Source organism: Phacochoerus africanus, chromosome 15, assembly GCF_016906955.1.
Source record: "Phacochoerus africanus isolate WHEZ1 chromosome 15, ROS_Pafr_v1, whole genome shotgun sequence".
In the NCBI taxonomy this organism is placed as follows: Eukaryota; Metazoa; Chordata; class Mammalia; order Artiodactyla; family Suidae; genus Phacochoerus; species Phacochoerus africanus.
Genome location: NC_062558.1, coordinates 75,267,581 through 75,283,571, shown reverse-complemented (window position 1 = coordinate 75,283,571; position 15,991 = coordinate 75,267,581). Strand labels below are relative to the sequence as shown.

Below are 15,991 nucleotides of genomic sequence, written 5' to 3'. Positions count from 1 at the left end.
TGTTCCTTCTGGAGGCTCCAGGGGAGCATCCGTTTTCAGGCCTTTTCCAGCTTCGAGAGGCCACACTCTTTCCTTGGCTCGTGGCCTTTTCTTCCACGGTCAGGCCAGCAGCATACTGCCTTCAAATCTCTCTCTCTGACCTTTGCTTCCACTGTCACATCTCCTCTGGTTCTCCCACCTCTGTCCTTAGCTCTGCTCTTGTGATTATGGTAGGGACCATGCAGACAAGCCAGATAGCGCCCCACGAAGGCCTGTAACTTAATCACATCCACAAAGTCCCTTCTGCCACATGAGGAACCACAGTGTGGGGTTCTTGCGATTAGGATATGGACATCTTTGGGGCTATTCTTCCACCTACCATATCCCAGCCCCATTAGCTGGCACCCTTTCCTCCAACATCCCTGAGTGAGGCACCCTAATCTCCCACTGCTGCCTGCGAACTCGGCCAAGATCAGGCTCATCCCTTCACAGAAGGCCTTGGGTGGTGGTGGGGGGACGGTCTCGCCAGCACTTCTAAGTTACCTTCAGCATCAGTCTTAGAAACAGAGCACACCAGGAATAGTTTATGGAAGTTAGGAGTTCATGAAAAGGAGGAAGAGAGAACAGCCGTGCAAAGGCCCTGTGGCACACTGCCCTCAGGCCCTGGAAAGAAGGTAAAGTCACAGGAAAGCACGGAGGCAAGGGGAGGTGGAGAAGGGGCTGGGGCCAGACTCTGCCAGCCTGGTGAGCCTCTGGCCACCATCCTCAGAAAACGGTGGGCAGGTTTTAGCAACACCCCTTGCACATTGCAGGGACTCAGTACAACGGAATGAATGGATGGATGGAAGAATGAATGAATGAGCCTGTCTACCTTCCTTCCACACACCCCACCCCCCGCCAGTGACCTGCCCCATCCCCCACTTCTGCACTGCAACAGCAACAGTTAATGGGATCTCCCAGGCTTGCTCACTTATTTATTTATTTCCCCACGGCTGCTGCTACCGACCCGTGCAGCCCGAGCGTGGCTTCGTGGAAATGTCTGTAATCGCCAGCACACTTTAGGCATTACTTCCACACCATTTAGGGCTTTCCGCCCCAATAGCTGCTGTTGCATTTCTCCCCATCTCCTTTTGGGCTTTGTTGGGTAGCTTTTTTTTTTTTTTTTTTTTTAAAGGTTTGGTGGCCCCTGAGTTTGGGGAATCTGAATGTTTGGGGAGGTGAGGAGAACGACAATGCTTGGGGAGAATTTATTATTCTTTTTTCCCTCTGCCCTGGCCCTGTCCCAGCCCTGGACAGAGAAAGGATTAAAAAAAAAAATAAATAAATAAATAAAACCAACCACAATCACTTCAAGCCGCTAAGAAGCCTTTAAAGATTTTTGTGTTTTCTGGTGCGGGCCTGAGATTGGGCCGCTGATAGGAGCTGCAGCCTTGTGGAAGGCTGCAGGTGCCAGAGTACAATAGAGGTCACTTCAAGAAGTGCTTGTCTTAACCAAACCCTTTCGTCTCCTGCAGCCTCGAGGCTGGCCTCTCAGAAACAGCAGACTTACAATGAACCCCAAGCCCCAAGTGGATATGCTGGGGGTAAAATGCATTTGGACTTGCTTTGGGGGGCAGTACAAAGAGGACACAATCTGGGACCAGCTGTGTGGTCTTGGGGAAGTCACTTAACCTCTCTGGAGCTGTTTCTCCAGCTATAATATGAGGATAATCACACCTTTCTCACCAAGGTGAAGGGCTTCTATGAAGATCAAAGGAGACCCTATGAGGGAAGGGGCCCACTTCCTTTTCTCCCTTTATCTTCCTCTTGACCCAAGTTTCAGCCACTCTGATTGGTTCCCCAAGCTGCCTCCAGTCCCAGCACCTGGGCAGAGATGACCCCCGGCCAGGGAGGGGCTGCCTAGAGGTGGTGCCCTCAGGGGACAGTCTTTCCAGCCTTGCCGTGTGTAGGCTATCAGCTGAGCCCTGCACATGTCACCTGCATGGTGGCAACCCGGCAGCAGCACCACTCCCATTTAATCAGGGGCAGGAAGTTTCCCACGGACTCACAGATGTAAGTGGTGAGACCAATGGTCAAACCACTAACCCAACCACTGTGCTTCTACCCACTATGGGAAGTGACCTCTGAGAAGAAGAGGGCTGCCTGTATCCCAGGTCTTAGATGATGATAAAAACCTGATGATGTATATAACACAATGAAAATGTGCAAAAGCATCCTGTGAGGTTAGAGGCCAGGAGAGTGCTTACTTTCTAGGGGGAAGCGGAATGGCTGGAAAGGTCGCAAGGGGCCTTCTAGGTGCTAGAGAGGTTCTGTTCTTTTCCTTCATTCCTTTCTTTCTTTTTGTCTTTTTAGGGCCACACCCACAGCATATGGAGGTTCCCAGGCTAGGGGTCAAATCAGAGCTACAGCTACCAGCCTACGCCTCAGCCACAGCAACGCAGGATCCGGGCTGCATCTGTGACCTACACCACAACTCACCGCAACACTGGATCCTTAACTCACTGAGCGAGGCTGGGATTGGACCCACATCCTCATGGATACTAGTCAGTTTCTCAACCTGCTGAGCCACAACAGGAACTCCAGTTCTATTTCTTGATCCAGGTGTGGTTACACAAATGTGTTCACTTTGCAATTAATTCATGAACTTATGAATGCTTACGATTGCTTACTCTCTATAATATGTTTAGATACACAGACAAAAAAAAAAAAAGGAAAATTCATGAAGCTTGCGGGGGTGGGGAGTGGCATTGGAGAAAATACTCCAAGGGTTAATCTGTCCCACTTGTGTGGGGCTTTAAGGTCAGGGCCTTCCTGTCTGTTCTGTCCGCGCCCCTCACTGTGGAGCAGAGAGGCTCAGGACTCACGATCTCATTTAAAAGAGGGGCAGATGGAGCCCTAGGAGTGAGTGACTCCCCTAAGTCTCCCAGCCACAGGTGGTGGCCTCCTGTCCCCTCTGGGTTTGAGCTCACCCTACTCGAATGCACTGAGCTGCACAGACAGGTGACAATTCAGGACAGGCCCACTGGCTGGGCCGGCCTGAGGAGGACTCAATACCCAGACCTGGGCGGGGGGCACTGCAGGAAAGAAAGGCCGGGCCAAGGTCAGGAAGCAGAAGGCCGGTCCAAGAGTGGGGTTTAGAAGCCAGGATGGATGGAGTGGGTATAGGGCAACTTCAAGGGTGGGGACTTCAAGTCCAGTGGAGAAGACCAAGTGAAAGGCTTGGGTCTGATTCCAGATGGTAGCTTCCAAAGGGAGTAACCCAGGAGCGTCTTCCAACTCCTCCAATACTTGCCTTGCTTATCTATAAATGGGAACAGAGAGGACCAGCCTTCCCCGCTCCATTGTTCCAAGGGAGGAAGCATGGGGTTTGGCTAAATGGTAGAGAGGAAGATAGTGCAGTGGGTTTGGGTGAGAGCACCTGGGGAGAGGGCACCAATATGAACAGAGGCAGGGTGGCAGGAAAGTGGCCACCCTGTAATGAGGATTCAGAACAAGGAGGCCAGAAAAGCTTGGTGACAAAAGCCTCAAGCAAACAGGATGGATTTCCGCCATGGGCTGAGGGCTTGCGGAGAATGAGAGAAGGCACAGCTAGGCTCAGACTGGGAAACACCGACAGGGGAGGCGTCAGTAGAAAAGGCCTCCACACCCTTTCCCTCTCTTGGGGGCAGGACTGGGAGAGGGGACCACCTTGAGCCTGTGACCTTTCTGGGCAAGGACACGACCAGACATTTGGCTCTTCATGGCTGGTATTTCCCCACACCCGGGAGGTGGGCTGGCTGCTGCGTGATGGAGACAGCAAGCGGGGATGATGGCATTGCACCTAGTGATTATGCCCAGGTGAAATCTCCCGGCCGCATTATCCCACTGGGAGAGATGAGCGGGCTTTTTAATAGAAAGACAGGACGCTTCCACCTAAGGTTATTATAAAGAGGGAGAGCCCAGCCCCTCCCAGTTTCCAGGCAGCGCCACAAAGTTGCAAAGTAATTAAAGGCTGCTAAGCAATCAGAGAAATTATAATAATTCCATCACCAGAGAGCTCTCGCTCTTTCTCTCATTTTCACGAGAGGTGGTCAGGCAGCCTGTGAACACATCAAAACAAGCTTCTTGCGTGGGGACCTCGATATCATGCAGGGGCTTCCAGGCAAGCCCCCAAGCTGTCATGAGTATATTCAAACTTGTTAGGGTGAGTAGAGGGCTTGGGACAAAATCCCAGAGCCCCCAGATGGGGAAAGACAGCAGCAGTTGCTGGCGGTCGGTCCATACACTCCCGTGGGCTTTGCACTGGAAAGACAGCCTGCCAGGGCGCTGCTCCTGGGATGGGGGTGAGGTCGGGGGGGCTGTGGGAGTCCAGGAAGCAGCATCTTTACCCCAAGCCAGCCTAGCCTAGTGGAGCCCAGCTCCGGAATCCACCTGGGAAAGCAGTGCTGTGCCTCCTGCCCAGGAATGTGCTCAGCCTCATCATGGGTTCTGGAAACTGTCTCCCTAAGCATCTTCCTCTGTTACCTCAGGTCTCATCTCCTGTAGTTTCCCAATGATTGACCAGGTGACCTTGGGCAAATCTTTGACTCTCTCAGGCTTTGCTGACCTCTATAGAATGGGGGATGGGCAAGTTCCCATCATGGCTCAGCAGTCATGAACCCAACCAGTATCCATGAGGATGCGGGTTCGATGCCTGGCCTCGTTCAGTGGGTTAAGGATCCGGCGTTGCCGTGAGCTGTAGTGTGGGTTGCAGATGCAGCTTGGATCCCTTGTTGCTGTGGCTGTGGCTGTGGCATAGGCCAGCAGATGCAGCTCTGATTCCACCCCTAGCCTGGGACTCTCCATGTGCCATGGGGGCAGCCCTAAAAAAACAAACAAAACCAAGACAAAACAAAACAAGAATACGTGATGGTAGGAAGTCCCCTGGACGGCCCCTCTGAGGCTGGTTTCAAGGAGCCGACTTGAGGCGCTCTTGGCCTATTACTAGTTATTTCTAAGTGATTCTGTTTCCATTTTTTTTCCTTGCTATGTCTTTCCTTTTGTCCACACGGCACGTTCCCTGTCTCCCACTGGACTGTAAGTTTCTAACACCCCAGTATCACCCAGGGTTCACAGAAGCGGAGCCTCCCTGTCGAGCTCCTTGGATTTCCAAACAACTTCCCCGAAGTTCTCTGCGAACTTTTTGCGACAAGAGGAATGCCCATCGCAAGCTTGTGGGTGCGCTGCTTCATCCACGCGCTCTCATTGAACTTGCACAACAACCCCAGTGGATCCCTTTTTATAGTTGAAGAAACCGAGGCTGTGGGAGGCTGAACACCTTGCTCACGGCCTCCCTGCCTGGAGTCAGAGCCCCTGTGCACCTGGCTCTGTTGCAGTGTTGCAGGAGGGTTCAGATGGGGCTCAGGTTCTCATGAAGCAGTGAAGCCGCGGCTGTGCCTGGCTGCAAGAGGGTCCCCCTTGGACCCCCCATTTCCTAAAAGCGTCTCCCAGTCAGGGTCTAAGGAAAACTGCCTAGAGGAAAAGGGGTGCAGGCAGGAGCTCTGCACCCTTCCCCCAACAGGCCCCACCATGGAGGTGGAGGAGAACAGTAAAGAGAAAAGGAGATGAAAGTCGCCAGATGGACTCCGGGCACGCGAGGCCGACAGCCCAACAATGCAGCAGGAACATCTCCTAGCAGGCAGCTCTCATCTCCTTCCATTTAGAGGTTCTTTATTTAAAGGGTGGGGGGCACAATAAAAGGTATTCCAGCACGTGCCAGCAAATCCCTAATGCACGCGAGCCAGGCTCCGCACACGGGCCCTTGCTTCATGTTCACGGCAGAGGGTCACACAGTTGTGGCAATAGAATTATATGGGCCCCTGAAGACTCCCGGCGAGAATCGGCGAGGAAACCGATGTAATTAAGAACATTATTACCATTCAAACAAAATAATAACTTTAATTACATCTGGGCTCCTTCCGTCTCCTGTTCCCTCACTGCATTGTCCTCTTCCCTCATGCTGAGGATGGTGGTGGGGGCCCAGAGCCCTGGCCACACCCCCACGGGCATGGAGGGAGGTGGCCAGGGGGCCATGGGGGACTGTGGATCCTGGGCTTCACACTATGAGGTGGACGAGGGAACAAGGAGCTTCAGAGTGGGTGGCGGGGCTGAGCCCTCTGGGCCCAAGGTTTGTGGGACTCCACTTATTTCCTTATGGGCACCTAAGACCCAAGAGGATTGTGGCAGAAAGGTGTTGAATCTTCCCAGCAGGCAGGGAGAGCAGGCAGGCATTTCCCCATGTGGGTGGGTCTCCATGGTGCATGTACATCTGGGGACCTAAATCTTGGAGACTGCCTCTGGGGGTGCACTGACCCTGCAGGTCACAAAGAAGGGGCATCACTATGCATGGCTGTGTCCTGATCACTGAGTGACAGACCTCGCTGCAGATGGTGGGCACTGGGTTCTGAATGCTTCTCCACTGGACCCCACAGCCTGTGCCTGGGGCTTGTGGGACAGTCCCCGGCTTTGGATGGGAAAAGCTTGTGCTCAGGGCCCCGGAGTTCCCAATTCGTTTCCCTGCATCTTGGCTATATTAGGGCAACTTTTGGCAAATCATAGCAGGTCATGGCAAAGTTGCAAAGAGACTCAGGCAAATATGCTGAAAAATGAGACAGAACACAACTATGGCTCTAGGTGTAAGCATATCTGACTCCCGGGGACTAAAGGCAATCAGTGCCCTTGTCTTGGCCTCAGTTTCTCTCATCCTGAAAATGGGGAGAATAACTTTTCCCTAATCTACAGAGTTGTCATAAGCACAAATGATAGTGAAAACACTAGGATATAGAGAAAACATTATTTAAATAGGCATACACACACACACACACACACACACACACACACACTCACACGTACACACAGCACCTGAAGACTGCAAAAACAGGCAGCCCTGTTGCTTTGCCCATGTGCATGCCTTCACTGCTACAAGCCCAAAGCTCGCTGTCCTCGCTGCTGCATGCTGTGATACTCCCCCGCTTGGAAGAGAGGAGGAGTTCCAGGGGTCTGTCCCTGTGCTGACAGCAGGAGATCAGAAAAGGGGCAGACACCACAGGGTGCTCACTGAGGGACCCTGAGATATGGCCCGGAGCTGCCGCCTGGCTAGAACAAACTACTCTGATTCTGGCCGGCAGGATCCAGAGCCCCTGAAATGATTTATTGGTCTCCTTCTCCTAGATCAATAGGCGGGTGGTTATAGATGCAGAGGGGGCCGCCGGGCACCGTGGCCCCGAGGTATAAATTAATACGGCCTGTCAAGGGGCTGCCTCTCCTGGCGTGGGAGACGACACTCTTGTGAGCAGAGCTGACACCTCAGGGGGGACGGCTGGTACAAGCCAGAGGGAGCCCCCCCGCAGCCCCCATCTCTCGCGGCAGTTTATAAATCATTCTGCATCTGATGGGCACGCCTTGAGGAGGGCAGCTGGAGGCAGTGCTGTCGGGCCCAGTGGGTGATAATAAGTTTGGAGAGTCCACCTCGCTGTGCTCTGGGCCACTCCGGGCTCCCCACAAGCCCAGGTCATGGGGCTGGCTCAGCTGAGATTCATTTGGGAACTGGCAGGCAACAGAGGGCACCAGCGAGCGCCAGCGGCAAGCTCTTTGCATAAATGTTCCTTCGTCCTCCCATCCACCCAAGAGGCAGTGGAAGCAGCAGGGCTCTGCCCATTTGTGAAGTTCACGTCCAAGGGCCAGGACCTGGGCTTGGTGCAGAGGATGCACAAATGACCAAGTTCTGTCCTTACTCTGTCGGGCGGGACAGAAGGACATATGGACAACAACTACGGCTGTGACCGTTTATCGGGCACATACACTGGGCCCTGTGCTAAGCATATTCCATTCGTGGTGCTATTTAATCCTCACAACAATTTTGCAAGGCAGGTATCATTTCCATTTGGCAGGCAGAAACAAAGAAACCTGCCAAAGGTCACACACTCCTGTCGCAAATCCTGGCCCCATCTGTGCCTAGCTTTGAGCAAGTTGTGTAACTTCTCCGCTTCCATGTGCACATCTGTGGAATGGGAACAAGAGGGACTCCCCCATGAGGTGGTGGTGAGGACTTGGTGAGCTCCCATGCCAGAAGCACAGCATGGGGCACAGAGGAAGCTCTCAATCATATCAGCTTATTATTATCATCACAGAAATGAATTATTTACTTGGTCTCATTGACAAATGATCACCAGGCATACTCTTTCCCCTGTTTTTCCATCTCTACTAAGGATACACAAAGAATAACTTTTGTCTGTCCTTATTAAGTGACAGGGAGAGATAGTGTGGCCTGATGGGACCCTGGGACAGGAACCCTGGGTTCTGGCTCTGACCCTATCCCTGGCCAGCTTTGAGGCTCAGGCAGGAACTCTCAGTCTCTCAGGCCCCTGTCATCTTGTCCCAGCACCACCCTTTCCCGCCTCTAGCCTCCTTCCCACCTTATAGCTGGTCACCTGAAGCCAGGGGTGACAAAGACCAATATAGGGCCTGTCCATCACAGAGATCTGGGCAGGGACCCAGGGGGCCCACCTCCAGCCTAGCTCTGTTTCTGCGAAGTAACAAGGGACATACAGTCATTGTCCCTCCTCAGCAGGATCTCTGGTCAGGGGTTAGAGTTCACTTCCCTCTTTGGGAAATTCCAACATACGAAAAGCAGCTAAAAGATTTCAGAAAGTACATGATATTCATAATCTGCTTCTCTAACAAACTCCTACTCATCTTGTAAGGTCCCAAACAAGTAGCCCCCATGTACAGACCAGATCACTCCTTCCACAGTCCACTCCCCATGTCCACTCCTTCCATGCCACTTTGCCCACCTTAAGTTACCAAGACATTTAATACATTTAGATGTCGCTACTTGTCTTTCTCTCTGTAAAATTACCTTCCCTGAGCACAAAGACCTTGGTTTCAACTGTCGGTATTTTACCAAATATATCATGAGCCACAAACTGAGCTAAGGGCTTTTCCTACCTGCATTATTATATTCTCACGATAACCCCACAAGGCAAATATATTTGCCCATCTCACAGAAAAGAAAACCGAGGTCCAGAAAGGTGAAGTCCCTTGCCCCTTCCAAAATTGCCCAGCTGGCAAAGAGTGGAGTCCTTTTTCTCTCCCCGGCATATCCAAGCCAGCTTAAGAACCCTGGGCCCTGTTCCATAGCTGCTCTACAAATGTTTGTGTTCATTTAAAATAATTTGAGTGGATCAAAGCATGGATCAGATCTGAGCTTTCAAGGATAGGGAGACTTGTGTTAGGCTGAGAGACGAAAGAAAACACTTCAGTACTAGTCAGAACAGTACAATGCGTGTGTTGGAAAGAAGAGAGACAGAGACACACAGTCAGAGGTACTGAATGAGCCCCTTGGCTGGTAGGAGGCTTCCTGTGCAGGAAGACCAAAGATAAGCTGGGAAAGGTAGGTTGAGGCCAGATGAACAAAAGCCTTGACTGTCCAGCTAAGGAGGCTGAACTTCTTAGAACTTCAAGGACACAGGCATCCCTGACCCTCCAGAGGCCCTCCTTGAGCCCAGGAGCCACCTGGCACCGTCTGACTTCTAACCTCACACTGTCCTCCTGCCCGAACACGCACTGGGACCCCAGGGTCACCTTCCAGGGACAGGCACACCTGGAGGGCTGAGAGGCGGGGAGGGGAGGAGGGGGGTGGGGCAGCGCTGAAGGTCAGCGGGGCGGGCACGCACCCCTAACAGAGGTGCTGGAGCAGGGCTGCTGGGCACAGACGCAGGCAAACACGTTTGAGCAAATTGGAACGCCATAAAAGTCTATTACAGCAAATCAAACAGCAGTCAGCATGACAGCCATTAGCCTGAAATGAATACACGGGGACTTAATGAGGTCTGTCGAGGCTGGCTTGGTGAATTAAGTTGCCAATTCTAGCAGGATTTCCCTTTTCTTTACGGACTTGAAAGCATCCACGCTGCCTCGTTAGGGCTTCGACAAGTGAATTGCAGGGCCTTTCACCCTGATAAAATGGATAATTACATGTAGAACAGCTTAGTGAGGGGAGAGGGGTGGGCAGGAGGGGAGCTGAGAACAAACAAACCCAAACACACCTGCCCGGCTTAGGCGGGGGCTTTCAGAGGGAGGGGGGGTGCTGGGCTGGGCGGGTGGGGGGGGTGGGTGAGCTTCCTCCTAGGAAAGGGGCGGTGCCTGGTCTTGACCCACCTCCTGCCTGCTCCTCTAAGAGGCCTGAGAACTTGTGTGATCCCTCCAGGCAGCAGCGGACAGGCTGAAAGTTCTCAAAGATGGGCTGCCCCAGCACTTCTCAGACACCCTCTGCTGGGGAGGGCCACAAGGTTATCCTCCAGGGCTTGCTGTCACCATGGAGTTAAAAATGCAGCTTCCTGGCCCAGCTCTCCCCAGGCTACTGATTCAGAATTGCAGGGGCCCGGGAATATGCATCCTAACTAGCCCCCCCCCCCCCCGCAAAGAATTTCTGATGGGGTATGTTTGGAACCGGAATCATCATTTCTGAACACTTGGTACTAGATGGCTTTCTGAAACACGTGGTTCTCTTGCTTCTGCTTGCATAAGTCCAGGGATGGGGAGCTCAGTACATCCTCAGCAGGGCAGGGACATAGAATGTGGTGTGGGTCTCATAAGAAAGTTCTTCCTTATGCAGACCTAGACTTTACCTCCCTGTAACTTGTGCCCCAAGCCTATCCCTGGGTTCCGGGCACAACAGACCCAAATATTACCCAGGCCCCTAGGGCTGGGGAGAGTGGAGGTTGAGAGCATGAGGGATGCTGTGCAGATGGCTGAGATGACCAAAAAATGGAGCTGGGTGGATGGAGGCAGCCACTGGAGGTCTTTGTCAGCCCTCAAGGAATAATGAAGTTCTGGAGGACAAGAAGGAGACTTTCCTGCTGGGATTCCTCCTCAGATAGTCCTCCAGGACCTGGTCCAACTTCCCAGTTTAGCAGCTCTTGGAGTTGAAGCTAGCAAAGGGACAGCAACAGGTTCTAAAGTCTCACCCCACCTGTTGTTGGCACAGTCAGGCCTAGTACCCGAGCACCTTGACCTCCAGTCTCTCTCTTCCCACCACGCAACACAGGAACTCTCGGCTGCTCACCTTGGCGAGCTTCTTCTGGAACCCCACCTCCTCCAGGAAGCCTGCTAAGATTTCTCTGATTGCTCTGGCAGCCCTTCAGGACTGAAGCCCCATGGGGTCTGCAGTGGCTCCCTGTTTCTCTAGTCCAAGTTCTCACCCTGTTCTCATCCACAGGACCTCGCTACTGACTCATGCTTCTCTAGGGGGAGGAACTGGGGTTTCCAGGGTGTAACCTCAATGTAAGCAGGAGACCTCTGGCTCAATTCTGGGCCAGGACCAGTAGACTCTTAGCTGGTCCTCCAGCTGGAGCCTGAGCCAGGCAGCTAAGCTCTAGCTCAGGTGACCACCACGGGCCAAGGCTGGTCAGTGCCAAGCCAGCTCGGATCAGGAGCGGCCAGGTCTCCACTCAACTGACACCACATCCCCACTGGCCACGCAGAACAGCCCTGAGCAGGGCATCGAATGTCAGGCCCCTGATTTGACCCAGAGAGGTTTACATGCGAGCAAGTAAACAGTATGGGCCTTCCTCCAAGGACTGTGTGTCCTTCCAGCCGGCCCCTTTCCGCGTACCCTCTCCTCATCAGATGGGCAGGAGGCAGGCCATGTTATCCCACCTGTCCTGTGCTTTTATTAGATGAGAAGGACTGCGGCCCAGAGAGGTTAAGTGACAAGACCAAATGGACCCGGCAATCTGGGAGCAGAGCAGGGCTTCTAGTTCTGACTCCTGACATTTACCTATTCATCTGGCCTCCCAGCTCTCTGTGCAGTAAGAACCTGGCACAGCGCCAAGCCCACGGCAGACACTCAATAAATATTTGTTAAATAAATGAATGACTGAAGAGGCTCTCTCCTTGGAGGCAGAGGCCTTTGGAGAATCCCAGGGGATTCCAACGGGGCAGGGATGGAGGTCACATCCTCTCCTGGCAAGAGAGAGAGGACGAGGCTGGCCCCGGCCCAAAGGCTGGAGAGGAGGGATGCGACCCTTCGTCCCCTCGCCATTGCTGCTGCCTGCTGCCCCCCGTGAGGGAAGGCGGAGAGCAGCCATGCCTGCCAGGATGGCAGCTGAGCAATGGGTCCAAGGCTCATTAACTCCGAGCCGTGCCCTTGGTTTCTGAGCCTGGGCCCGGAGTGCAGGCTGGCACGTAGAGACCCTTAATTAAATTAGGGAGACTTCCAAATGAGAGGGGGCCCAGAGCCAAGCTGCAGTCCCAGGCACGCCGGCCCCAGCTCAGGGCACTGTGCCCCCATGCTCAGGACTGCAGGCTCTCCCTCCCTATGTCCACCCCCTTGGGGGGAGGGCATGAACACCTCTGGGGTGTCCCCGTCCACATATCTGTCTTCACTTCCCTCTGCCTGGCACCAACCTGGGAGCCTTGGCTCATAGCTGAGCAAAAAGGGCCAGCAACAGGAACTTGGGGACATGAGACAAGGTGTCTTCATCCTTGAGGGCATTTGAGGCTGCCCTGGGAGTCAGGAGGTTCAAAGTCAAAGCTGTGTGACCTTGGACAAGTCACTCTCCCACACTGAGCCTCATTTTTCTCCTCTATAAGCTGAATAAATGTTTCCTGATGCTCTTTCAGTTTCCTGATCCAATGACCTATAACATAAAGGGGCTAGAACTCCAATGCCATGGTGCCAGCCTGCCTCTCCTCAGCGGATTCCATTTCCTGTCATTGCCATCCCAACCCTTTGCTGCTGCCGCCCAACCCAGAGCCCTGAGGGCAGGCCTGAGGGACACCCAGTTAGAAGCTCTTTTCCCACCACCTTCAAGGTCTTTGAATTGCTAACTGCCTGCCCATAAGCCTGCCATCAGCCACCAGGGAGAGGGACAGCAAGCAAAGAGAATCCCGGTGTCATTCGGAGCCAGCCGCCAGCTTATTAACGAACTGTGCGTAATGCAATAATTTGTACTTCTCAATTACCAGCAATGGCTTGGTTTTACACACATGCACTCATGCAAACACACTCAGAGTACACGGACGACCCAAAGGAGCCAAGGGCCAGCGAGATAGAAGGATGAGCACAGGGCGAGGGAAAGAAAGCCTCTTTTGGGAAACGCACACCCCCACATCCTGGGGGGACCTGTTCTGGCCAAATCTGGAAGGCCTGGGTTAGGCCTGCCAACCTCCCCACCCAAGGCCCCCACTGGCTGTAAGTGGAACAAACGAGGTGCAACCTGCTGCTCCCCACCTCTGTCCTGCCCCTCCCTCCAGCCAGAGTTGGGGGGCTCATGGATACAGGTCTCTAAAGCCTGAGGCTCCCCCCAACCCGCTCTCCTCAGTCAGGCGACAGGTGCCCTCAGAGGGGCCGGCACGGTCACAACCCACCCAGAGCTGATGCTTGAGTTGATGTGGGGGCAGGAGGAGGGGAGCAGAGCTGCCCTTTCCCCAGCATTGGCCTGTCCCGGGGGGGCCCCGGAGAAGCAGGCCCCTGATGGCCCTCAAGTGTGACCCTGGGGGCTCCTACCTCAGGGATGCGGACACTGTAGGGCTGGTTGTGAAATGTGGGTGCGTTGTCATTCACGTCTCCGACCTGGATGTTCACCTTCCGTGTGATCACCTGGCAAGAGAAGAGTAGGGTTTAGCGTCAGCGTCGATCCCCAGCCTCCTTTCACCCAAGGGCCCAGGGACCCTGCCTCCCAGAACAGTAGAGGCCTCAGGGGACACTTACCCCTTGGTGGTCGCTGACGGAGAACTCCACTGTGAACTCAGACTTGGTCTGAAAGAAAGGGAGGGCAGGGGGAGGGCAGAGTTAGCGAGGTGAGCTGAGGCCCTGAGTCCGGGCCCTACGTGGGGGTGCAGACCCTCCAGCTTTGCCCCAGGAGCTGGTCTGGGACTGGTTAGCCAAAGGCTTCCCTGAAAAATAAGCATTGCCTTTTGGGTTGGAGAAGTAGGTTCAGAATATGGATCCTTCCCATAAAAGAGGGGTGGGAGGGATGGCCTGGGGGGTTGGGATTGTCAAATGCACACTGAGGTATACGGAATGATTGGCTAATGGGGACCTGCTATACAGCGCAGAGAACTCTACCCAATATTCTGTGATAATCTATGTGGGAAAAGAATCTGCAAGAGAATGGAGATGTGTGTATGTACGACTGAATCACTTTGTTGTGTAGCAGAAATGATCACGACCTTGTAAATCAACTTGTAGGCTTCCGTAACACTTAAAAAAAATAAAAAATGAAATGAAATAAAATAAAATAGCAACAGGTTAGAAGTCAAGAATCTTGGGTTCTCTGGGCTCTGCCGCTAAATTGCTGTGGGATATTGAGCAAGATGCCTCTGTGGCCACTTCAGTGAGAGGAGAAAGCAGCAGGTGGGGTTTTGTTCAAACTCTTCCCTTAATTTGCTAAGGGCTCCTGTGTCACCAGTTCATGTCTCTGGAAAACATCCTCTGGGGGAAATTTGCTCAGGGGCGGGGGGCAGACTTGCATACCCCATGGAGGGGCTATTCTATGGGGGATGAACCCAAGGTCATTGTCCTTCTTGCCTATCTGATGCTACCCCTCACTTGGAGACCCCCCAACCACCCCATTCCAGCCCTCAAGTCCAGGCACGAACACTGGCCCTAGAAGAAGGATACCATTCAGGCAGAAAGATGCTGCTTCAGGGTCAGAAGACACTGAGCCATCCTCCCTCAGCATGTCCTCCCGCCCTCAGGAAAGGACCAGGGCAGAGGCTGGGGCGGGTCATACCTCTCTGTCCAATGGCTGCCGGAGCCACACCACGCCTGTGTCAGGCTCCACGGCGAAGAAGCGGGAGGCCTCCTCCCCAGACACACCGAACACCAGAGGGTCATTGTCCATGTCTCGGGCCAGCAACTGGGTCACAGAGGAACCTGGAGTGACCGCAGGAGAGAGCACAGGGCAAAATAGGAGGTTAGTCCATTCTTCAGTGTCTTGCTCAGGATGGCTGAGTCCCCATGGGGAGCAGCTGCCCAAGAGACCACCAGCAGGTCACAGACTATGGCAAGACCCCTGTGCCTCTTTGGCTCTGATCCAGGCGCCACGCTTCCACCCTGGCCATTTGTCACAGTGTGTAACAGGGAACTGTTATTTACTATGATCTGGGTGTGTCAAGGACAGCTGTGACTTCCACCTGCTCTCTTTTCTTAATTTTGACTTGGAGAAGGGGTTCTCCAAGTGGCTCAGGTCAGGGCAGGGCCCCAACCCTTCAGTTCTTATGTTCCATGAAGAGCACACAACTCAGCCTTAGCTACCCAGAGCTGTCCATCTCCCTGGTCACAGGGATTGGTTCAGGGATGACCATGTGACCCACACTAGCCAATCAAAGCCAACCCTGGAACTTCTGCTGAGACTGCTGGGAAAGAGGTACCCTCCCTCCAGCGGGGTAACTACACTGGCCCTGCTGGCAGCCGTCTTTGGCAGCACAGAAGAAGACTGCCTGCCCGAGAATGGGGCCAGCAAGGAGCAAAACAGAGCCAAATGGTGCACAGAGATTCCTGATGGTTTGAGGGTCTGCAGGCAACTATACGTGATATTAGCTCTAACCTCTGGCCTGCTCAGCTATATGAGCTAATAAATCACGTTATCTCTCTTTTTTTTTTTTTTTGCCTAAGTAAGTTGAGTTGGATTTCCATCTTTTGCAAATGAAAGCAATATTTTCTTTCATAAAATACAGAATATTTTATAAAACCTGGCTCTCATTCAACAGTGATTAGGTCAGCTGGTAGTAAGCATTGGCATGCAGAGGTTGGGAAGAAAGGGTGCAGCTGGATGACCAAGTCTAGCTCCTGTACACAGGAAGAGGATGGAGGTGTTGTCCTTCACCAAGAAACAAAGCCCTGGCTAGAGGTCACCCTGAGCATCATGGTGCCCTGCCTACAGCCCTGCCTAAGAAGTTCTAGAGTAAGGCATCTTCTCCGGGGGTTCACAGCATCACCGCCCCAGGTAGCCTTCAGGTAGGTTGATCAACCACCCTGGTTTGTCTA

The 15,991-nt window shown here is 53.3% G+C and overlaps 1 protein-coding gene across 6 annotated transcripts in view; it reads right to left on the bottom strand.

Annotated features, from left to right (window-relative positions):
* The window catches only part of CDH23 (cadherin related 23), a 438,655-nt gene that overhangs the window by 310,315 nt on the left and 112,349 nt on the right, over positions 1-15,991 (bottom strand). For all 6 annotated transcript variants that reach the window (XM_047759777.1, XM_047759776.1, XM_047759778.1 and 3 more), the window contains exons 4-6: positions 14,736-14,878; positions 13,712-13,759; positions 13,508-13,600 (exon numbers count right to left, since the gene is read on the bottom strand). In XM_047759777.1, coding sequence (XP_047615733.1) covers positions 13,508-13,600; positions 13,712-13,759; positions 14,736-14,878 — 284 coding nt within the window. The remainder of the gene's footprint in view (positions 1-13,507; positions 13,601-13,711; positions 13,760-14,735; positions 14,879-15,991) is intronic.